At 34.6% G+C, this 24,007-nt stretch overlaps 2 protein-coding genes across 2 annotated transcripts; both read right to left on the bottom strand.

Annotated features, from left to right (window-relative positions):
- Positions 1–3,255: 3,255 nt before the first annotated feature.
- Positions 3,256–5,383, bottom strand: LOC125874211 (wax ester synthase/diacylglycerol acyltransferase 11-like). The gene is made up of 6 exons (XM_049555059.1): positions 4,794–5,383; positions 4,619–4,685; positions 4,422–4,531; positions 4,132–4,341; positions 3,919–4,056; positions 3,256–3,438 (listed from the first exon to the last, which is right to left on the bottom strand). The coding sequence occupies exons 1-6, from the start codon at positions 5,358–5,360 to the stop codon at positions 3,277–3,279; spliced, it is 1,254 nt and encodes a 417-aa protein (XP_049411016.1). The 5' UTR covers positions 5,361–5,383; the 3' UTR covers positions 3,256–3,276.
- A 16,859-nt stretch (positions 5,384–22,242) lies between these two features.
- On the bottom strand, positions 22,243–23,130 carry LOC125874291 (kirola-like; the record flags this gene model as incomplete). Its single annotated transcript, XM_049555153.1, has 2 exons — positions 22,947–23,130; positions 22,243–22,490 (listed from the first exon to the last, which is right to left on the bottom strand). Coding segments are annotated over exons 1-2 (432 nt in total), but the record flags the coding sequence as incomplete, so codon positions are not given.
- Positions 23,131–24,007: the final 877 nt, after the last annotated feature.

The following is a 24,007-nucleotide window of genomic DNA, read 5'->3' as shown; positions in this document are numbered from 1 at the left end:
AGCAGTTAATCTTTCACTAAAAAGGCCGTAATTTCCTCATACGATAGTGAAATGACCCGATTCTTTTTCTGTAAATGTCTTAAATAATGATACGGACCTGCTCGTTCAATCGGAGCTCAATTTCATGCTCGTTTGCCCAGTCAAATATCATTTCTACTCGGTAAACAATTATTTCTTATTTGCAATAAAAGTCCAATCTCGGGTTAGCGAAAATGCACCAAAATTTGCAGATAAGTCTTATAATTCATGCTCAAAATTTCAAAACCTTCGGAATAATTTTTCGACCCTTAAAACTAATAATGAACCCTTTAGTTGTCACAATTTGTTGAAATAGTGTCAAAGCATCCAAGAAGCTTAAAAGTTCACCCAAAACTCATTTGACACTTCTCGAACACAAACCAAATATGCTACCAGCTTGAAAATGACATTTCGGACTCAATGAAATCGTCGGAATTTGAATTCGAGGTCTCCTTGACCCGGTATCCGATAAGGCATCAAGAAACTAACTTTAGGCTCAAAAACTCGAAACACACTCGGGGCCTCTAAAAATTCAACCAAGACTCATTCTAGACTTAGAATCACCCCTTAAATCCAACGGTGCCCTCGTAATTCCATTTCGAGCACTGAAACCTCATTTGTTGACCAAAGTCAACTCTTGATCAAAATTTCACAATTTTAGCAACTTAGGACCTCAAATCTTCGTTTTAACTCCAAATTAGACTCCATAAATTCTCATAGACCCGTTTCGACATGCTAACACTGCTGGAATCGACGGAAATCCGAGTCGAGTCTCGAAACTCCAAATGACTCGAAATAGCACTTTTAACCAAATTTTAACTCTTAAAAACTCAATTTTTCATCAATTTTCCTTCAAACCAACTTCGAAAATACAACAATTAGGACTCGGGGCAACTATCGAGAGGGGTAAAACGGTCATTTTATGAAAATTTCCAAAATTGACCTTTAGGGTCATTACAGGGCCATCCTATGCCTTGCCGTGGTATAGGACCTGAACTACTAAGTGGATCCACTAGTCTATGCGAAAAGGATTCATCTAAAAAGTATGACCCTTTTCTACCCATGATGGCTACATAGTTTATGGAGACTTGAGTTAATGTGAACTCGCATTCCCATATCATGCTCAATACTACTCCCAAAAATATAATATTAACTCTTATGTTTAAAAACATACTTTTTCTGTGATTTGAGATTATTGCTCAAAAACTTAGCTCAAAGGTTATCTTGGAAATCAAAGTTTCCCCTCTTGCTTTATTATGAAAGCAGTTACTCTTTTATGAAAACTAGCCCGAAGGCTTTTTGGAAATCAAGGTTTCCTTTCTTGTTTAAATGTGAAAACATTTTAAACTCTTTGGGAATACATAGTCCTCATATACTTTTGAAGAAATGAAATTCAAGTTTTACTCTTTACTGAACTCAAAACTTAAGTCTTAAAACAAAGTTAAAACGTTTGTAAAAGACTTATGAAAACTTGAAATGAACTTCTCTTACTTGACTCTTGACTTCTATTGACTTTGATCTTAACTGCTCTTGACTTGACTCTTAACTGATCCTTGAATTAAATTATGGATTCAAGGATTAAGATTTGTGATTAGAAAGATCTCATGTTGTTTAGGAGTGATTTTAGATAGCTATACATGAGAAAAGACCGAAAATCAAGATTTAAAGGTGGGTCCGCGACGCGGAGGCATGAATTAAATTTTGGTTCCGAAAATGTCTTTTGAGGCAGAACACCTAGTGTCAGCTCCGCGACGCGAAGCTGAAACTTCAAATCTGGGAAGTAGGCACACGATGCGCGGCCACCATCTGATTTCGTCCGACGAAATTTCTTCTTAGTTTTCTAGCCCTAATTCACCCAAACTCGGTTCTTTTTCTCAAATTACTTTTAGATACAGATACCCAGCAAAAGTACTTAAGAACCTAATTCGAAATGACTCTATAATGCGACGTAATGAACTCAGAAACTTCTCAATTCATCCCAATTCAAGAACAAGATTCAAATTCAAGAATTCATGTCAGAAACATCAACTTTCAAACTCTTTTAGGACGAATTTCACTGAACTAAACATGTTTGGCACGTGGGTGAACGAACCCAATGCTATGAGAGACTCACATACCTTGTAGGGATCATCCCCGACGAAATCCACAAGCTAAACTCGACGAACTTGACGATTTCCTTGCTTCTCCTTCTTTTTTCTCCTCTTCTTTCCTCTTCTCTAAAACGCTAACTCTTTCCAAAAGCGTAAAACTGACAAGGTTCAGTTTAGACCCTTAATTAATTCACTAAAACGAATTTAATTAATTGGATAAGGAAAAGACTGAAATACCCTTCAAAATTCGAATTGGACATTTCCTTATTTGAACAGCCCAGCTTCCAATGGGGGTATCTCACTCATACAAACTCGGATTCGCGCAATCTTGGCGGCGTTGGAAAGATCGTTCCAAAATCTTTCCAACCATATCTGGAAATACATCTAACTCATCTTGAACTAGGAGTTATGGTCGTTTGAAGTTGACCAAAAACTCACTTTAACTTAAAATTTTCCAGATTTCCTTATACTTTCCAAAAATAGCTATTTCCAGATTTTAAACTTCCTTCTAGTTCTTTTTAGTTGCGAGATGTTACAATTACCGCCCTCCCCCCTCCCGAACTTATTTTATAAGTTCGGGGGTAATAGCACCTTAGTATAGTATAAGTGTGTCTTTGGGATTTCGGGCATAGGTTGGGGGGGGGGGTACTTATGCATTTTTTCTCTATTTTTAGCTTAGCAAAAATATCTTTAGTGGGAATTTACTTTTTTGTTGTGCTTAGGGTTTATAAGAAATAAAATTTCTATCTCACAAAGATAAATAGAGATAAAGTTTTAGTACATCTTACCTTCCTCAAACCACATGTTTCAGATAATAATGATTATGTTATTGTTGTAACAAAATATAAAGCATAACTAATAATTAATTTAGTCTTACAACTTAACTTTTTGAATTATAAATTTGGATAAGTGAATTATAAAATTGGTGTTTGCTATTATTAGTGAATATCATTATTTTAACATATGCAATTATAAATGAGCCCAAGTTAAAGATCGTATTTATGTATTATGCCTTAAATATAGATGATTATCATGACATTGTTAAGTAACATTATACTTGTGTATATTATTGTCAACAAGATACTTCCATATAAGAAAATAGAACAATTACATTTGAGCCATAAAACTAGAAGTGCAATCTAAACATTATGTTGTCAAACAATATTTTCTACTCATGGCAAAGACCTCTGTCTATCACAGCATCTTTGATTAACTTTAGAGATTGTACAAGATCGTCCAAGAATTTATGTGGATCAGGAATCACGCTTTCATCGACTGATAGAACAAAAGTCATCTTGTTTACATAGCTTTGACAATTAATCATCAATGCCTGAAATTTACATTTACGTGTAAACTGTTAAGATCCGTAAAATTAGGTCTTGGACCTAACTCACACCCCAAAAGCTAGCTCAGAGCGGGAGCAAAAACTTGAAGGGAATAAAGATAAATATATCCCCAAACTATCGTAAATAGTATGCAGATACCCTCCATCATACTTTTGGGACATTGGTGCCCCTGTCGTCCAAAAAGTAGAGCATATATACCCTTTACACTAACGGACATACACATGTTATAATCTTATCCACCGACCCGACATTTATTAAATATCGAATCGACGGATAAGATTGCGGCACGTGTCCTTATTTAGTCTTCCGTTAGAGTGAAGGGCATATATACTCTAATTTTTGGACGGCAGGGGCACCAATGTCCCAAAAGTATGACGAAGGGTATCTGCATACCATGTACGATAGTTTGAGGGTATATTTGTCCTTTTTCCCAAACTTGAAATTAGTATGAGTAAAACACTTACATGAGGTTGTCCATAAGAACCGGGTGCAATGTAAGCCAAAGGGTGGCCGTAGAAGCAAATTTCTTCTTGAGGACCCGGCAAACAAGAAAAGCACATTGTTGTATTGGTGATAGTTCTGTGCGATATCGAACTTGATGTCTGAAAAAAGAGTCAAATGTTACAATGAAGAGATCTCATGTGTAGGATCAAGACTTGAGAATGAACATTGGTTACCTTAATCCCAAAAATCTTGAGTGCTACTTCTGAAATGGAAAATGTGTAGAAAGCTTCAAGTGAATTCTTCTTTCGATCAATAGTTGCCTTAGCTTCTCTGATATAATCTAACGGATCATCTCGTAATGCAACTTTTAAGGGAAAAAGAACAAAACCAATCCAATTCCCCCATTTTGCCTCAGTGTCTTTCTCCATCATATCAGCTAAAGCCTACTTGTTAATTAATTAACTTTAAGTATATAATCTAAGAAAACCTAAGTGCTGATAAAAATTTGAATGGATTCCATCACCTGAATTCCGACAGCCGGTCTTAGGTTCATAAGTATAGTTGATCTAAGTCTAATGTTCTTCGGAAGATTATTGTTTTTCTCTGTTTCTCCCCTGTCTTTCTTGCCCTCCCCTGTAAAATTTTGCATAAAAGATTTCTTCCGTAAGATTTTCGATCAACTAAGCTTAGTAAGTCCAAATACATGAGGCAGAAACTTACCATATCTCCTATTAAGATACATAGACAAACCAGCTTGTGTTACTCCCAAAGCGACATCCGTTACTGTCTGTGCAAGAAATGACAAAGTCCGACAACAACATCAAAAAATGCACTACATTTGAAAATTGAAGAGAAGGGTGTTGCTACAATATAGAATTAATTCGTATGGACCTACCATATTCAATGCATTTTTCACCAATTTAATATCGTCAAGACTTACTGTCCTGTAAACAAATCGCCTAGGATTAGACTCAGAACCAGGTCTACCCTTAATCGGTGTATTTGTGTCCTTCAAGAAGATAGTTGTAGACATAAATATCAATACATCCACTATTGTGTTCCAAAACAATTTCATAAAAGACCAAATTTTTGTAACATATCGCCGCAATCCCTTATTGAAATGCTCTGAAGAATCAATAAGGCTCTTTTTATTTCCATGAATAGTTGGAACTTTATTTGGATCAGCAGTTTGGCGAGTACATGCCAAGAGAAGGGAAATAAGAGAGGTGCCATCTCCAAGTGAATGGTGGATTCGGAAAATGGCAACAGCCTCAGCATCGGATGTTTTGATGTTAAGAAGATGGAGATCCCACATAGGTTTCGATTTGTCAAGAGTTGTTTTGCTAAGGTTATGAATATAGTTCTCCACAAATTTGTCTGGTGATTCTTGCAGGTTTTGTTCATCAATTTGTGGTACAATAATGTGCTGATCTAAGTCCACCTTCGTCCGCACCCATTTCATTTCTCCGCCTTTTTCCTCATCAACCACCTATGAAACACGAGGGTTAAGAAAGTAAAGAAGACTTTTGAATACGAGGGTTTTGTGCTTTTAATTAGACAATTCTCCCTTTTTTGGTTAACAATATTTATGTATTGAACTTACTGAAGAAAAGTATACTAGACTTGTTCCCAAGTACTTGTAATTTCATTTTTTTTTTTGGCCACCATCAAATGCAATATATGTTTTTATATGTTTATATGTTTATATGTTACATATTCATCATCTTGGTAATTTTAATCTGAAAATAATAATATCTCTGTTTAATTTTTTTGCCTGATTTTAACTTGGCACTGAATTCAAGAAAATAAATAAGACTTTTGAATCATAGAATGTACCAAAATGTTCTTTAGTTTTGTCGTCTAATATCAAACATGTAATGTGGAAAGTTAATTAAAGAGTTGTCAAAGAAACATTCTGTTTTAAACCTACTAAAAATGATAGCAAGGCAAATTAAGTGTTGTGCTGGTACCTGAAGGCTGGAGAAACGAGGATGCTTAAGCAAAGTATTAGCCAAATGCTCTCTGGGAGCTTGCTCAGTACTTATTCTTGTTTTCATGCCCAAAATAGCTAGAACATGCACATTGAAGTTGGGCTCGTGAAATAGCCTAGATGACGGACTCAATGGCTCTTCTTCAGATGCTTCAATGGATTTATCCTTAGTTTCAATTGGTTTCAGACTCTGTTTTCTCTGTCTAATTATGGACTTCATTGTTATAATAGTAATATTCTGGAAAATGAGTTTTTATTTCTTCGTATATATACGTAACAGAGAACCAAAGTAGTAGCTTTTAATTTTGTCTTACATACATGTTAGATGGCCAGTATTGGGATATAGTAGGTATGTAGATGAAGGTTGATGGTTGTGTAATTAATGTTGTTTGCCCAGAAATTTCATCATTTTGGCTTTTGTTCTGTAAACAGAGTTATTTTCGCCGATTGAAACAAGACAAATACTTGCAAAGCTTTTATACTGGGACTTCTTTTGAGCTCTAACTGCCAACTACACTCATTTCTTGTTAGGTTTACGAGTTTTTTTTGCTTTGTCACGAACTATGAGTCCATCTATCGCAATTTACTTGGTGCCGTTCGTATTTTGAGACTCAAACGAGTTATTCTTTCATCACAATTGTTTTTTATTAATATGCACTTTTTCTGTCTCATATTAGTTGTCCACTTTTCCCTAATCTAGAAGACAATTGAATAAAAACTAAATTGACTTAAGAGATGAAGAAAGTAAAAGAGTACCACTAGGAGGAAATTTGGACGCACTAAATCAAAAATGATCTTTAGCTGCAAATAATTAATGACAATAGCTTAATTGCATCTAAATATGTTTTTAGTGGTAATTAGTGCTTTTTGTAAATATCTCTAAAGTTTATACCGACATTGGATTCAATGACAATTACCTAATACCAGTAAAAATTGTAGCACTCTTTGTTAATGTGTACATTTATCGCGGCTAAAATTTGTCATTGTTGTAGTGATATATGAAACATATTTTTATGAAAGCCATTAGAAGTTATGTATTGAGTTCTATCAATGATAAAAAGGAAATATAAAATACAGTAATGGGGGATTAGACTAAAACTAAAACCACTTCAAAAATTCAAGATGGAAGAGGTATACATAACATTTGTTTTCTATGTTGTGATGAAAAGATGTAAATCTATAGTCTATTTAAAGGATCAATGTTCTTGCAAACATTTGTTCAGCCTGAGAACTTGTTCAACATTCAAGAAGTTGAATCTTGATGGTCGTTAACCTCGCTACAACATCTTTCATGTCAATCCTTACTTTAGGAAATTCAACACAACAATCTATTGCTACTTTCATGATGGATACCACACAATCCATTTTTTCACTGAGTGATTGTCTTGTGGGGTTATTAAGTTGGGATCGACAACTTCGATTACTCATGTGGGAGTGAATTGCTCACCCATTGCTTTAAGCTAAGATCTCCATCAAACATCTCATTACTATGCTTTTTGTCCTTGTAAATGTTTCCATCAACATTATCCCATAACTATAAACATCGCATTTGGTTGACACCAATCCTTCCAATCCATACTGTACAATGAGACAATTTTACATTCAACATTTCTTGGCAGAAAAAGGAAAAAGAGAACATTCAGAAAAAGAAATTAATTAAGATAACTTTCCTAGTGCGATATAACCCAATGTTCTTCAGAAATCATTTTTGAAATGCCAAAGTCACTTAGGTGTGCAACCATGTCCTCGTCCAACAAGACGTTACTAGGCTTCAAACCACAGTGTATCACGGGCAATGAGAAGCCATGGTGGGGATATTCTAATGCACATGCCACATCTATCATTATACTCAGCCTATGTTTGATGTCTAAGAAGTAGTTGTGTGAATACAACCACTTATTGAGGCTACTATTGGGCATGTATTCAAGTACCAACGTCTTAAAATCAAGGTTGGAACAACTAGTGATGACTTTGATGAGATTCCTATGGCGAAGGTAGCGTAAAACTTCACATTCTGTATCGAAACTCCTAAATGCCTCTTGCAATTGTAGATTGAACACTTTAGCTGCAATGAAAGTCCCATCTCTTAGGATGCCTTTGTAAGCAGAGACGAAACTCCCAGAACCAATCAAATTGCTCTCGTTGAGTGGATCAGTTGCTTGGAGCAATTCATAGTATGAAATTCTTTCTCTTGTTGAGACAAATCTTACAAAATAATCAATTATAGCTCATAAACAAGATATCAAAATATTTTGAAATGCCATATTGATGAATCACATAATTTTATGTTTCTTTTATAAATGAATATTTGTGATTACAATACTTTAATTACATATAATTTTATAAAGATATGCTAGTCAACAACATAATAACAAGTTACTAATATTATCTTTTCACATGTTTCAAATAATCTCTTCATCCTCAACATAAGTCTTTTAAAACAAAATAAATTAAAATGATAGTTTTTTTTAAAAAAATTATATAAATAACATAAACTTATGAGTAAAATTTTACATTTAAAAGAATTTATACAAACGTAATACTAGTAGAGAAAGATATACTATTAGTCAAATAAGAGTTATTTTCAATGTCTACAATCACCTAACAACATGTTATCGGGTTTGATTTTTTAAAAATTTTGTTTTTTTTTTTTTAAGAAAAACAACAATAAAACTACTACTAGGATATTAAATATCAGAAAAATTAAAGAACATTTTTTTCGAAATTTTCCTTTTTTTTCCTTAAAAACCGAAAACAAAAGTATCATCTAAACAACTATTTTTGTGGTTTTCATTTTTTTTCTCAAGTAAAATCTACCGGAAAATGAAATAAAATTTGAAACAAAAACAAAATTTATAAATACATGCTTAAAACTAAAGATTGGTTGAAACTTGGGAAAAATATAAAAGATCACATGTCTACATGCCTAGATATAAAAAAAAAAACTAATATAAAATAAAATATTAAAGTACGACTATAATTCTTAATTAAAAAATATATATTTATTTTTTAACTAAATATAAAAATAAAAAAACACCATATAATATGAACCAATATATGATGAAAAAAAATAATTTTCTTCACTATTCTCAAAGACATAGGATTCCAACGTTGATTATTCTCTTTGTATTTTTCACAACCAACTGTTTTTTCTTGTTCTAGTAATAACCGACTCCCTCTCTCTATAAAATGTAAAATTAAATCCTCACAAAACTTAAAAAATAAAATTCAGAAATATGGCTAAGTCTAAAGTTCACTATGCTGCCTTTTTTGCTCTCTGCTTCTTCTTCCTCATCGCATCAACTAGTGAGTATTTAAAATACTACAAACCCTAGCACTATCTCGGATTTAAAAGGCATACTCTTCTATTTTAATTTACGTGGTATCGTTTGGCTTCTAAGAGTAAAACATAATTTTCTTTGACTGTGATTTATATACTCCCTCCGTCCAACAATGGCTATCCAATATACTATTTTGTGATGTCCAACAATACTTGTCCACTTTATGAAATCAATCGATAATTTTACAGTTAGTTCCTAATTTACCCTTATCATTAATTATAATCATTTCCTTATTACACTTTTCAAAATGTTGTATTTATTATATTCAAAGGATGATATAGCAAAATTATTCTTCTATTTATAGTTTCTTAAGGGGTGCCAAATTAATAGTGGACAACCATTATTGGATAGAGGAGTATATGACTTTTAAATATTCTAAATTGTCAGTCATTGTGACTTATTTTTACGTAATTTGAAATATATAAATTTTATTTTGAAACCTTGAAGATTTCATGTTCGAATTCACAATCAAAATGTAAAAAAATTGACTCTCAAAATTTGAATGATGCTGAAATTTGTGATAGATGAACTCTTAACTAAATAACAAAATTCGTCATTAATCAAATGGAACGATATATTATTTCAACATTTTGATAGCTACGAGGGATTTGAAATTGAATTAACTACGAAGTTGGTAGTTAATTCCTGTTTCTTTTGCGGTGTTAGTAATTATTTCTAGTCAATACAAAAAAAGAAGAAGAATAATGTTAACTTTTGATTTGTTGCTTTCTTTTACACTCAAGAGATGAAAAAGGCAGAAGCAATAGGTTGTGAAACACCAAGTGCAACATGGAAAGGGCCTTGCGTTGTTACTGAGGATTGTGACAATCAATGCATCAAATGGGAGGGAGCTATTCATGGAGCTTGTCATTTGGGATTTGGTTGGAGTATTAGCCAATGCTATTGCTACTTTTGTTGATTAAATAATCATCATAGTTCACTATCTTCGTATAGTCTATGATTTGTATGCAAAAATAAAACCCATATAATGTGTAATAGCCCATGCTTTGTGTTATAATCTATGAGAATTATAAAACACATTTGTCAAAGTATATATACATGTCATTTTATTACACTTACACGACACAAGAGGGTTGAATTTGATTACAAAGTAGACGTTGCTTGTTTCTTTCTTGTTGGCCACATTTAAAGTAATGGGATCGGGTTGTTGCTATTAGCCCATGGATGGCATCACAATTCTTATTGTTACTATCCAAAAAATTGAGCTCGTGATGACACATATCTCAATCCCACCGATGGGTAAATCAACTCTAATTTGATTCTTAAATATGGGTGCTAACCAGATTCCCTATGTTATATGTGAGGCAAATAAAATTCCCTAAAGAGTTAGTTTCTTTTCATAATGACCACCTAAGTTGGATTTCTAGTTGTAGCTTTTGCTAATTTCTTTTCATAATGACCACCTATGTTGGATTTCTAGTCGTAGCTTTTGCCTTTTAGTCTACTTGTTGAAACTTTGTTTCTCCTAATTTTGAAACACAATAATAGAATCGCCACCATAGTCTAGGAAAAAATTTCTCTTTAATAAGTGGTTATAGGGGGATTTAGAAAAGGATCTGACCGTAGATAGAGACTTCAAACTTGTGTGGAGTTAGAGGTGGATGGCTAGGACTTCAAGTAGATTTAGGGGTATTTAAAAGACCAACACTAAGACAAAAATAATTGTTAGCTGCAATAAATATACACATTAACAAATAGTGTTAAGATTTTTTACCGACATTAATTAATTATCATTTGATTCAATGTCACTATAGTTGCTTTAGAGAGATTTACAAGAATTTTTAATTACCTCTAAAAATGCATATTTAACGGTAATTTACTACCGTTAACTAATTGCCATTGAATTATTATGTTTTGTGTAGTGCAAGTGCTTTTAGATAATAATAATCATCATCATCATCATAATAATAATAATAATAATAATAATAATAATAATAATAATAATAAAGATCATCTAAACACAAACTAATCATAAAGCACGTTTTGAACCTGTTGGAATTATCAAATCCCTGATACAAGTTTGTCTTCATAAAAAATTGTCCATAGTCAAACTTATCTTCCTTATAACTCAATAATTCAACTTATTTATTTTTTTTTTTTATAAATTTTTCAGTAACAGTGGATGTGTTGCCTATATCATCCAAAGATTTAATTGCAACACATGGATAGAAACTATCCATAAAAAATGGGCTAATAGCATAAAAACCAAATTACTGCCCATCATTACTACAACAAGAAGAGAAGACTAACCAACAAAAAAATGTCTTATCAACTTTAAACCTTATACTCTGGACTTATCTCTTAGTAAGAATGAAACGTTCTTTTGCTGCCTTGGGAAGTTGCTGAGCCAAGAGGTAAATGTCATAATAAGCTATCCATGTTCATTTCACTCATCTCCATTATCGGTACTTGTGTATGACTATAGTAGATGAATTTGCAGAGTTATAGCACTATCGACTCTTATATTTATATGTTTTTTATCTGAGCTCGGGTCGGCCTATGATGCCTTCTAGTTACTTGTGTTTTGGTACTCATACTGCACTTCTAAATCTTTTTCTGATGCACGTTGTACGAGTCACCCTCGCTGCTTTCTGATCTCCCATGGTCGTTGTTGATTGGATCGTGGTGAGCTCTTGCCGTCTAGAGACTTGCATCTTGCCCTTTTTCATTCTGCCTATTTATGTTGTATTTTGACTAGACAGATTTGTTGTAGATAGTCTATTTCTATATTTAGACGCTCTTGTACCAGTGACACTAGAATCGAGATTTGGTTCTTATGTATATTCGTCTTTCTTGATCATTTTTGTGCCTTTATTGTATATTTTGTACCATTATCCATATCTATGCCATGACCCTATTCTCTGTCTGTGTTGATTCTGCTTTGTTATATTTTAGTTTTCATTTAGGCATAATACATAAACATGACTGTTAACTTGGCTTCAGTTGTCAACTATACCCTTCAACTTTGGGTGTGCACAAATAGACACTTAAACTTGTATAAAATTGAACAAGTAGCCACATGCATGTATCCTACATGGCATATTAGACGTAGGATGTCATGTATGACACAAAATTGTCATGTAGGGTGTCATGTAGGATGAAAGAGTTTATTTGTTGAATTTTTTACAAGTTTAAGTGCTTACTTGGGTATACCCAAAGTTAAAGGTCATAGTTTTGTTGAATTTTGTACAAGTTTAAGTGCTTACTTGGGCACACCCAAAGTTAAAGGTCATAGTTGTAAAATGAAGCTAAGTTAAATATCATGTTTATGTATTATGCCTTTCATTTATTGCTTATTGTTTGGGTTTTGATTTGCATCTGAGAGGTTTATGGTAGGTGTCATCATGATCCAATTTCAGATAATGACAAGCTACTATCTACAATTACTTATTATAGGGAATATATCTATTAGTTTGGAGCTGATGTTAAGTTTTGATGATTTAAAAAACTTAGGGATCTAACAAGGAACCAGATCCTTGTTATAGAGACTGACGACATGGAAAATGAATGAATAAACTCAGTGTGAGGAATATTTGTGTGTCATCATCAAAAAGGGGGAAAATGCTATATTCTAGGTGTTTTGATGATCCTCACAAATGCAGGGACCCGGTCCTTGGCAGAGTGCTCTCATCCAGATTTAAATGGGGTACAACTGTAAAGTTGTCATGTTAGGTGGTAAGTGAAAAGTGCAGTGTACTGCACCAATAGAAAGAGCGGATGAGACTGTCTGTTTCAGTGGCACACAATTGGAGGGACCCGGTCCCTGGCAAAGTTCTCTTGTCCAGATTTATAATGGTGTATAGTTGTAAAGTTGTGCTGTCAGTGGGTTGGTGAAGTCGTCAGCGTACTTCACCAATAAAAATGGACGAGGTTGTTTGTCCAATGGACAATAATTCTCTTTGATCAATATAATCAAAATGACAAACAACAAGAAGATTCATTCATTCAAAAGAGAAAAAGAGTTAACAAGTCTTCTCAAGAACTCGCAAAGAACATTGCAAGGGACCTTGTCCCTGCAAGGCTGTGTATGTGAAAGGACGACAAGACAACTGTCAAAAAAGCTTCCACCTCTGATGTGGTAGGTGCACGTCTTTCCAGAGAAGCAGGCTCTCAGCCAGTGGGCGATCTCAAAAAGTTTGTGTTCCTTCATATAGTTTCTTTACACAAAAACACAAACTCAAGATTTGGCAAACCAAATTTGGATTTTCTCTAAAAATTCATAAGCTAGAAAAGAGAAGGCCATCTTCAAGGAAGAACACTGCTCATATCAACAAAGGACCTGATGGAGGGCTGAAGTGTTTTGTTGTATTTAGAGTTGTGTATCTATGATAGTAGATCATTTGTTTGTCTAAGTATTTAGTTTGATTCGTACTAACTAGAGTTAGTCGAATCATCTAAGTGTTGGTCAAGTCTTTTTACACCATTGTTTTGGTATTCTCTTGGGTAGAGTTGCCTAGGAATGTAAACTAGAGTTAGTTGATGTGTGGTGCAGCAGAGTTGCTGCTCATTTAAGCTTTTATCTTAGAGATAGGAGTTGGTAGCTAAAGTTAGCCTTGGGGTTCTTAAAGTTTAGATCAACTAGAGTTAGTTGGTTTAGTGAAAAATAGGATGATTGCTTTGGCTGGCTCGTTTAAGTAATAAAAGTATTACTTAGTATGGGATTAGGGTGTTAATCTCACTGTTGTGGTTGTAATCTGTGTTTCACTTTTGCTTGAGAAGATTAGTGAAAACAGTTGGAAAATCCTGTGTGACAGGTCGTGGTTTTACTCCCTTGAGCAAGGAGATTTCCACGTAAAACTCTTGTGCCTGTTGTACGTTGTGCTATTTATTTTCTGCACTTTTATTCTATCGGGGGACCTGGTCCTGTGATCATTGGTGGACGCATACATTTAACAATTGGTATCAGAGCTTAGGCTCTCTATCTTGTTAACACCAATAGAGAGATACATGTGAGGAATAGCGACACCACTGAACCTGTAAAGAAGTTAGTCCCCCACAAGGCCACCTCTTTTTGATGGTCAGTTTTATAGATGGTGGAAGATTCGAATGAGAGACTATCTCATGGCCGAGTACATTAAGGTATGGAACGTTATTTGTGAAGGTCCTTATGTGCCTACTATGGAGGTTAAAGATGGAGAAGTTACAAGAGTCATTCTCAAAACTTGACAACAATATAATGACTCTGACAAAAGATTAGTCGTGAAAAACCACAAAGCTCGGATGCTACTAATGTGTGGCATTAGTATGAATGAATACGATCTAATCTCATCTTGTGAATCAACCAAGAAAATCTGGGATCTGTTGAGAACAACATATGAAGGTACTCAGGAAACAAGGAAATCTAAGATAGATCTCTTTACTACTCAGTTTGAAAGCTTCACTATAAAAGAAGGTGAATCTATTCATGAATAACATACCAGATTCTATACCATCACCAATGAGCTCATGTTCCTTGACGAACCTATCCCTGTGTGCAAGAAAGTCTCTAAGATTCTGGAAATTCTTCACGGATCTTGGACAAATGAATTTGTGTTTGACGATGAGAAAAGAGATCCTGACGTGGTGACTCTGAATGCACTATTTGAACATCTTCAAGTTCATGAATTGCACAGAAAAAGGGAGGATCTCATTCTCTAGGGCAAAGACAAGAGGACATTTCTGATTGATGAGGCTGATTAGAAGAGAGAAAATCATGACAAGGCTACCAGCTTAAGTGAAATGTGTTACAAGTGTGATCAACCAGGTCACTCCATTGGAAACTGTCCTATGCACAAAGCTTACCACAAGGAATATGTCAGGATTGAAGAAGGTAAAGACAAATTGGAGGACCAGGTGCATCACAAGACAAGCAGAAGAGAAGCTTTTTTCCAGGCGGTGAAGAAGGATTTGACAGCAGGGGAAAATTCCTCAAGTGATTCGGATGATTCTGAACACTCAGATGATGCTTTCATGGCAAAGTTAGATGAGGAAGATGCTGATGAAAAAGTAATCCTATCATATTTCAAGAAAAACCTAAATACCTTTTATACTAGTAAATTTAGAAAACTAGTTGTTGTACTACTTGAATTGATAACTGAGCTAACAACTGAGAATGATCTTGTGAACAAAAGCCTAGACATCTCTCAAGATGGAAGAATTGTTTTAGTTGCCCAAATATCAGATATTGAAAATCAAATTGTTGTTCTAGAAGCTGAAAATCTAGAACTCAAGGAAAAGATAAAAGGTGCAACTACTACAATTTTTAAAGGAAAGAACGAGGCCAGCAACTTGCAACTGGAGCTTGAAAATAAGTTTCACACTGCTGAAATGAAGATAAAATTGGCTCTAGAAAGAAATCTTGTGTTGGAGAGGGACATGGTCCGTGTGAAAGAGGAATTGGAAAAATCTCTAAAATAGACTAATTCTTCTAAGATTCTTACAAATCTAATTGGTCGAGGCAACAACAATAGAAAAGGACTGGGCTGTGAGGAGATAGATTCCCCATACAATCCTCATAGCAAAAATGTTTCTGATGCTGATAATTTGTTGTGTGTGCATTGTGGTCGAGATGGACATCTTAAGAAAGATTGTCTGGTTTTTAAAAAATATGAAGGCAATTCGTCAAAATATTCCAAACAGAGGAATAGACTGAAGAAGGGACCTGGTCTTGCTTCTGGTCCTGAGTTGAAGAAAATCAATCTGCCTTACTGGACAAAAGAATTTCTCATCGCTCCGTTATCTGCTTACTGGGTTCCCAAGGGTAACAAGTGATTTGCCATGCAAGTCAGAGGAGGTAGAATCAGTTAGTGTTGGTTTATGAATAGTGGATGCTCAAATCACATGACTGACAAAACTACAATCTTCTCTCAAGGCACTTCAAGGTGGAGGTGTCTCTTTTGGTAATGGCAAGAAATGGTACATTTTTGGTGTAGGTAGAACTTGAAAGTCTATGGAACACTCTTTTGAAGCTATGTACTATGTCAATGGGTTAAAGTACATTCTTTCAAGTGTTTCGGAGATCTGTGATGAACAAAATGAAGTTAAGTTCTTATCGGAAAAATGTGTTGTCACAAACTTGCTCTCTCGGGTGATGATCTTGACAGAAAAAAGATGCAAGAACATGTATATTGCTGATCTGAACACTGCGAGTAGTAACAATCTCACTTGCCTTAGTGGTCAAGATGAGAATACTGAGCAATGACTCAGGAGACTCGGCTATGTGAGGGCTCATCTTCTTAACAAACTTGTGTCAAGGGACCTAGTACGTGGTCTGCCCAAAATAAAATATGCAGATGACAAAGTTTGTAATGCTTGTGTTAAAGAGATGCATATCTGATCATCCTTCAGGTGGAATAAGCTAGCTTTTAATCTTTTAAAGCACTTTCGGCCTGAAGTGGTGAATACTATATGTTTTGTGATCAAAAGGATGATATTGAGAAGTTTGATCTCAATGGTGATGAAAGAATAGTTTTGAGATATTCTTCCTTTAACAAGGCTTAACAGGTGCATAAAAACTCAATGTCATGTGATTTTTGATGAATCAGGAAGAATTGAGAAGCTACAAAACAAAGAAGTTTTTTAGATGGAAGAGCTGCTTCAGATTCAGAGAGATGGGCCAAACAATGAGCTTGATGGAGAACATCCTTTTCATAAATCCAGCAATCTCAAGGAAGCTGATGCAGATGATGAACCTGATAAGGGACTCGGTCCGATAGACAGTGCTGAACAAATATGATACAGTTCAAACAGATAATGTGAATTGTTAAAGTGAGAATGAAGAATCTGATCAAGCTTAGTTTGAAAGAAGAAAAGTATGACACTTGGTTTCCTAACAAGCTGATAGGTTGTCCAAGTTACTCTTCAACAATGACTTCAAAAGAGGTAAAATTGACAAAACCCTCTTTTGAAATCACAAGGAAATGAATTGCTGATCATTCAAGTGTATATTGATGATGTCATCTTTAGAGCAACATGTTTAGTTGTTGTGTGAAGAGTTTGACGCATTCATGGGTAGTGAATTCTAAATGAGCACGATGTGAGATTTCTTCTTAGAGCTGCAGATTCAGCAAACCTCTAAAGGTACCCTCAGTTGTCAAGAAAAGTTCATCAATGAGCTGCTCAAAGTCTTAACATAATTAAAGTCAAGACAATGTTAAAAGGGGTAATGTCATCATGAAGCTTTGCAATATAGAAGATCATGTGACTGACATCTTCACCAAAGCTCTAAGCAAGGACCAGTCTGTCAAGAACAGGACCTTGTTCCATCACAGAGAAGCTACCGAAGAGGATTCACATTATAAATGTCAAGACAATTCCCATCCAGCATGATTAGCATCACCTTGTTCGTCCAAGTCAAAAAGTCTCTTAATGGACAGAGTAGAACCAGGTCCCTGTTTCCTTCAAATGTCTTAGGATTCTCTATAAAGAACTATCCAGTTGATAGAAAGAGTACCTCATGAATGGCTTATGTTCTAGGCTGATCTTTCACTCATGGGGAACTAAAAGGCAAGTTTCAGTTTCTCTTTCAACAACTGAGGTAGAGAATGTAGCAAGTGCAACTTGATGTGCTCAACTCTTGTGGATCAAGCAGAATCTTGAAGCTCTTAGAAGACCTGGCTGAGATATTCAAACTGCTGTTGGGAATGCTAAAACCTTCTTGAATGGATCCTGCCTCAAGCAATCATCTCTCTCATGACTATGCAAAGAGAGCATATATCCTTGTTTTTCAGTTATGTATGTTTTAGCAAATTTAGTCTCATACCTTTTGTAGGTATACACACATGGCAAAAGGGCTAAAGGAAATGGGAGGTCAGGATAGATCTAGGCAATCACATTCAAACTGCAAAGAGGGACCCGATCCGTTCTAGAAGGTTAGCACTCTTAACATTGCAGTTTGAATTATGCATCAGAACCATTACAATTGCCACATTTCTGTCATTTTGGTATTTGATCGTTATCCCATCTTTTGAATACCGAAATGACACTTTCTTTCACATAATACACATTTTCACTTCCTTTATACTCCATATTTCTTTTCAAACCCCCTTCCAAAATCAGAAATTTTCAAAACCTTCTTTTCTCCCTTCTCAAAAACATTTCAAATGTGCAAACCCTCTGTTTCTACTAGAGAATTTCCCAATGAAAAATTTTTAGTGTGAAAAGGGACCAGGTCTAACAAGAAAAATGAAGAAGGTGAAAAATATGATGTTCAATAAGGAAAATGTTGATATTCTTAGAACTCAAAGTATTCTGAATATGAGGGTGTCTGAAAAAAAATGAAAAAAAAAATGAAATGGTTCCTTAATTATTGATCTATTCATCTCTGAGGCCTTGAGTAAGTTTGATTTCATCAATCTTTCTTTCATGAGAAACTCAGGCTTACGTTGGAAGTTATGATAGTTGTTATTGCTAACAAAGATACTGAAATGGTTTTCCTTAAGGCTCAACTTCTGAAAAGGCACAATCATAGGGACCAGGTTGAAAAAAAAAAATTGGCAACCCTGAAGGTTCAACATAAAGGCTGGGCAGCAAAGAATGTGAACTTCAAGAGAGGCTTCTGAAAAAACCATGCTAAGGGATATGCTCTGCTAATCCTATTCGTTCAATCCCTTGCTCCTAAGCCATTCCCTCTCTTTCTAAACTCCCGTGTCAGTCATCCTCATTTTCTATCGAAACTTATTGGCATTGTCTTCGTTCTCATTCATAATAATATGTGCAATGCTTTGATTGCTGATCTTTTATTTATGAATGAAAAATGCCTTGTTTCTACTAACTTGTCTCATTACTTTATGCATTTTTACTCATGCTTAGTGTTTCCCAAGTGGCCATGAATTTGCTTGCACTGCATTTCTGTCGACTTGGTTTACTGCTTTAACCCTTTTTTATGATGTCCAAAGAGGGAAAATTGTCAAGGTATGAGATCAATGATGTTAGCTACGTGAAGAAGACATGGTCATGCCGATAAGGGGAATAAATGCTAGCTACTTGAAGAGGACATGGTCATACCGATAGGGGGAAGAAGTTGAACAAGTTTATCATCATCAAAAAGAGGGGAAAATGTTATTTTGATGATTTGACAAACTTTGGGGATGATGAAAATAAGGGGACCGATCCAGTTACTTGAAGAGTTCTTGTTGATAGGGGGAACTGATGAATAAGTTTGTTATCATCAAAAGGAGGGAAATGTTAGTTTAAAGTTGATGTTAAGTTTTGATAATTTAACAAACTTAGGGATCAAATAAGGAATCCTCACTAATGCAGGGACCCGGTCCCTGGCAGAGTGCTCTCGTACAAATTTATATGGGGTACAACTGTAAAGCTGTCATGTCAGGTGGTAGGTGAAAAGTGCAGTGTACTGCACCAATAGAAAGAGCAGATGAGACTTTCTATTTTAGTGGCTCACAATTGCAGGGACCCGATCCCTGGCAGAGTTCTCACATCCAGATTTATAATGGTGTACAGCTGTAAAGCTGTCCTATCAGTGGGTTGGTGAAGTCGTCAGCTTACTTCACCAATAGAAATGGACGAGGTTGTTTGTCCAATGGACAATAATCATTTTTGGTCAATATAATCAAAATGACAAACAAGAAAAAGATTCATTCATTCAAAAGAGAAAGAGAGTTAGCAAGTCTTCTTAAGAACTCACAAAGAACATTGCAAGGGACCTGGTTCCTGCAAGACTGCGTATGTGAAAGGACGACAAGACAGCTGTCAGAAAAGTTGCCACCTCTGATGTGGTAGGTGCATGTCTTTTCAGAAAAGCAGGATCTCAACCAATGGGCGGTCTCAAGAAGTTTGTGTTCATTAATATAGTCTTTTTACACAAAACACAAACTCAAGATTTGGCAAACAAAATTTGGATCTTCTCTGAAAATTTATAAGCTAGAAAAGAGAAGGCCATCTTCAAGGAAGAACACTGCTCATATCAACAAGGGACCTGATTGAGTCCTGAAGCGTCTTGTTGTATTTAGAGTTGTGTATTTTATGTGCTTACATTGTAAATCTACTCCTGAGTTATAAAGGATAGTAGATCATTTGCTTGTCTAAGTATTTAGTTTGAGTCGTATTAACTAGAGTTAGTTAGTCAAATCATCGAAGTGTTGGTCAAGACTTTTTACACCATTGTTTTGGTGTTCTCTTGGGTAGAGTTGCCTAGGAGTGTCAACTAGAGTTAGTTGATGTGTGGTGCAGCAGAGTTGCTGCTCATATAAGCTCTAGTCTTGGAGATAGGAGTTGGTGGCTAGAGTTAGCCTTAAGGTTCTTAAAGTCTAGATCAACTAGAATTAGTTGGTTTAGTGGGTAATATGATTATTGCTTCGGCTTGTTTAAGTAATAGGAGTATTACTTAGTGTGGGATTAGGGTGTTAATCTCACTGTTGTGGTTGTAATCTATGTTTCACTTTTGCTTGAGAAGATTAGTGAAACAGTTGGAAAATCCTGTGTGACATGTCGTGGTTTTACTCCCTTGAGCAAGGAAGTTTCCACGTAAAACTCTTGTGCCTATTTTACGTTGTGCTATTTATTTTCTGCACTTTTATCCTGTCGGAGGACCTGATACTGTGATCACTGATGGACCTATACATTCCAACAATATACATAGACAAAGATTGACATATATAGTATATTCTTCAAACACAATATTATTTATTTATTTCACACGCTAGCTAGAACTAGCAAATATTTCCATTTATTCATCGTACACACATATGTTTATGTGTATAGACACACAAACATTGAGAAAATGATCAAAATAGTCCTTCATGTATGAGGATTGATTTATGTCAATCCTTAATATATTCGACATGATCCATATGGCCCTTAATGTATTATAAAAGAAGATCATTTTGGTTCTTAGTCCTAAAAACTAACTGAAAAAAAAGAAAATGTTAAACTTAACTGTGGGTCCCACAATTGGTGGGCCCCTTCTTCCTCCATCTTTCTTGCTCATTTCTTCTCCTACATCTTCTTCTTTTGCCATTTCTTTTGCAAGTAACTATCCCACCAAAAAAGAACCAAAACCAAGAGAAACCCAGAAAGTAGAACTACCTGATAAGACCATCCTAGCTGATTTCCACGGCCACGAACACCAAATATGATGGTGAAGATAGTACACGCAATTACCAATGCCCTTGTCACTAGTGCATTGTCTACAACATTAAAGTGAAAACAAAATTAGAAACTACCTGATAAGACCATCCTAGCTGATTTCCACGGCCACGAACACCAAATATGATGGTGAAGATAGTACACGCAATTACCAATGCCCTTGTCACTAGTGCATTGTCTACAACATCAAAGTGAAAACAAAATTAGAAAACAAGTAAATCTCTATACTAAATACATAAAAAAAAAAAACGTAATTGATGTGGGATTCAAAAACTTACTGAAACCAGATGGTTCGATGTTCATATTTGCAGTGATAAAAACGAGATTTTTGCCCTGTTTTCTACCTAACAAAGATCTGCTAAGTCCTACCTTATTCTGAAGAGACAAAAAGAGAAAACGAAGATCAATTTTACTTTGATTACAATGAACTATTTGCCTTTTGTTTGCTATATTTACCAGTTTGACTTGTTACACAGTTTGGGTCCTCCCAATTTGAACCCAGAAAGGATTGATTTGTTCTTCACCCAGAACTATTTGCCTTTTGTTTGCTTTGATTACAATGAACTATTTGCCTTTTGTTTCCTATATTTCTCTTGGTTTTGGTTCTTTTTTGGTGGGGATAGTTACTTGCAGAAGAAATGGCAAAAGTAGAAGATGAAGGAGAAGAAATGAGCAAGAAAGATGGAAGAATAAGGGGCCCACCAATAGTTAAGTTTAACATTTTTTATTTTTTCAGTTAGTTTTTAGGGGTAAAGATCAAAATGATCTTCTTTTATAATACAATAAGGACCATATAGATCATATGAAATATATTAAGGATCAATATAAAGCAATCTTAATACATGAAGGACCATTTTGATTATTTTCTCCATAAACATATATAAAACAATATATTTTTCTTTTTTTTTGAGAAAGTGACCCTCAATATTGTTGGTCACATCAAGAATAAAACCCAAGAAATTAAGGGGCGCTGGGTTGCTTTCTATTTTCTTTTCATACTCAAATGTCCATGTAATCCATTGTTGTTCACGTGATGATACGAACGTAAATGAACTATAGAAATCTAACAAATCTCCACCAATCACTTTCCGGGTTATTGATTTCTTGTAACGATCTATGGCTTCAATTTCATACTTCATAGTCTTTTCTTGTCCATCTGTATTCATTAAACTTAGCAAATACAAAGGTGTTACTCCTAGTTCAACTGCACAATTCCTCATGAAAGACTTAAAAGCATTTACAAAATATTATATTTATTTTATTTATTTCTTTTACTGATTTTCATTTTTCTCCAAAAATTATTTATTAATGCACTTGAATATTGGTTTGTCTACCTTTACTGAATGAGTAGTCTTTAAAATCTCAAAAGAAGAGCTGACAAAAATCAAACAATTTTTTTTTTATCCCTCCTCCCTTGGTGACTCGAATTCACTACGTTCAGATTAATGCTTATCATTCGAGCAACTCCCTCTTGTCCAAACATCATCAACTATGTTTTTTATGAAGATTATTTTCTCAAACAAATTATTTTCATTCTACAAAATACACCTAAATATAGAAAATTGATGCAAGTAAATCAAATTGAGAGAGAGAGGGGATAAATGTATGTTACCTTCCTTATATTTCATGTTAATAATCGTACCAACTTTTCCTATTTCACCCTCATGAACCTCGAAATGGTTGATAGTAGGGCTTATGTTGGCTGCTTGATGAGTATTGGTGTGCATAATATCATTAATCAAATGTCCTCCACACTTCACCTCCATTGACACAATCAACTTGCCTTTCAGCCCCATATTTTTTCTTCTCCTCGAAATAGTAAGAAGGTGTGAAAATGAACATGTAATCTTATATAGAGTTTAATTAGAGGTGAAAGCTAGCAAATATATATATCACGTGTTCCTAGTTAGGGATTTTTTTGTAATATTAGGTGTTAGTTTGGTTAAAAATTTAATTAGAAAAGGCTTAGATATGTCATCGAACTTTGAGAAAAGACTTATTTATGTCATTCGTTAAAAGTTTGGCTCATCCATGCCATTTCCGTTTGAGAAAGGGTCATCCATGCCATTATTTGTTAACTGAAAATGACATAGGTGAGCCAAGTTTTTAACGGATGACATAAATGAACGTTTCTCAAAGTTCGATGACATATTTGAGCATTTTCGCTTTTAAAAACTTATTTAATTAATGACGTGACCGAATCATAATTGACCATGTGTAAAGAATTGGTTTTGCAAAACCAAACTGTTTTTCGTTAAAAAATAATGGCATGGATCAACCTTTTATTCAAACGGAAATGACATAAATGAGCTAAACTTTTAATGGACGACATAAATGAGTCTAATCTCAAAGTTCGATGACATATTTGACCATTTTCACAGTGAAACTTTATGTACCCATGGTAAGTAATTATACGATGGTGAATAACTGTTTGCAATTAACAAGATATATTCATTTTATAGATATATTGAGGTTTACAAATACACGATTCTTAATGACAAAATTATGAATATTAACTTCGCTATCATCAAATCACAGTGAGGAATTGCATTTCTTATATTACTAAGGATAAGACTCATACATATCATTTTTCTCAAACTCCACTTATTTAATTGCATTATAGAATGATTTTAAGGCATTTAGAGACTAATTTACAGAAATTAGGGATTTTTC

This window comes from Solanum stenotomum, chromosome 1 (assembly GCF_019186545.1).
Source record: "Solanum stenotomum isolate F172 chromosome 1, ASM1918654v1, whole genome shotgun sequence".
In the NCBI taxonomy this organism is placed as follows: Eukaryota; Viridiplantae; Streptophyta; class Magnoliopsida; order Solanales; family Solanaceae; genus Solanum; species Solanum stenotomum.
This window is presented reverse-complemented; position numbering and strand designations above follow the sequence as displayed.

What these genes read in the sequence shown, in the direction of transcription:
- LOC125874211 (XM_049555059.1), bottom strand. Translation starts at nt 5,360, where the DNA reads ATGAAATGGGTGCGGACGAAGGTGGACTTAGATCAGCACATTATTGTA. An exon ending in GTATCTTAATAGGAGATATG is followed by an intron (nt 4,532 to 4,618) that starts GTAAGTTTCTGC and finishes AAAATTTTACAG; the next exon opens with GGGAGGGCAAGAAAGACAGG. An exon ending in GACCGGCTGTCGGAATTCAG is followed by an intron (nt 4,342 to 4,421) that starts GTGATGGAATCC and finishes ATTAACAAGTAG; the next exon opens with GCTTTAGCTGATATGATGGA.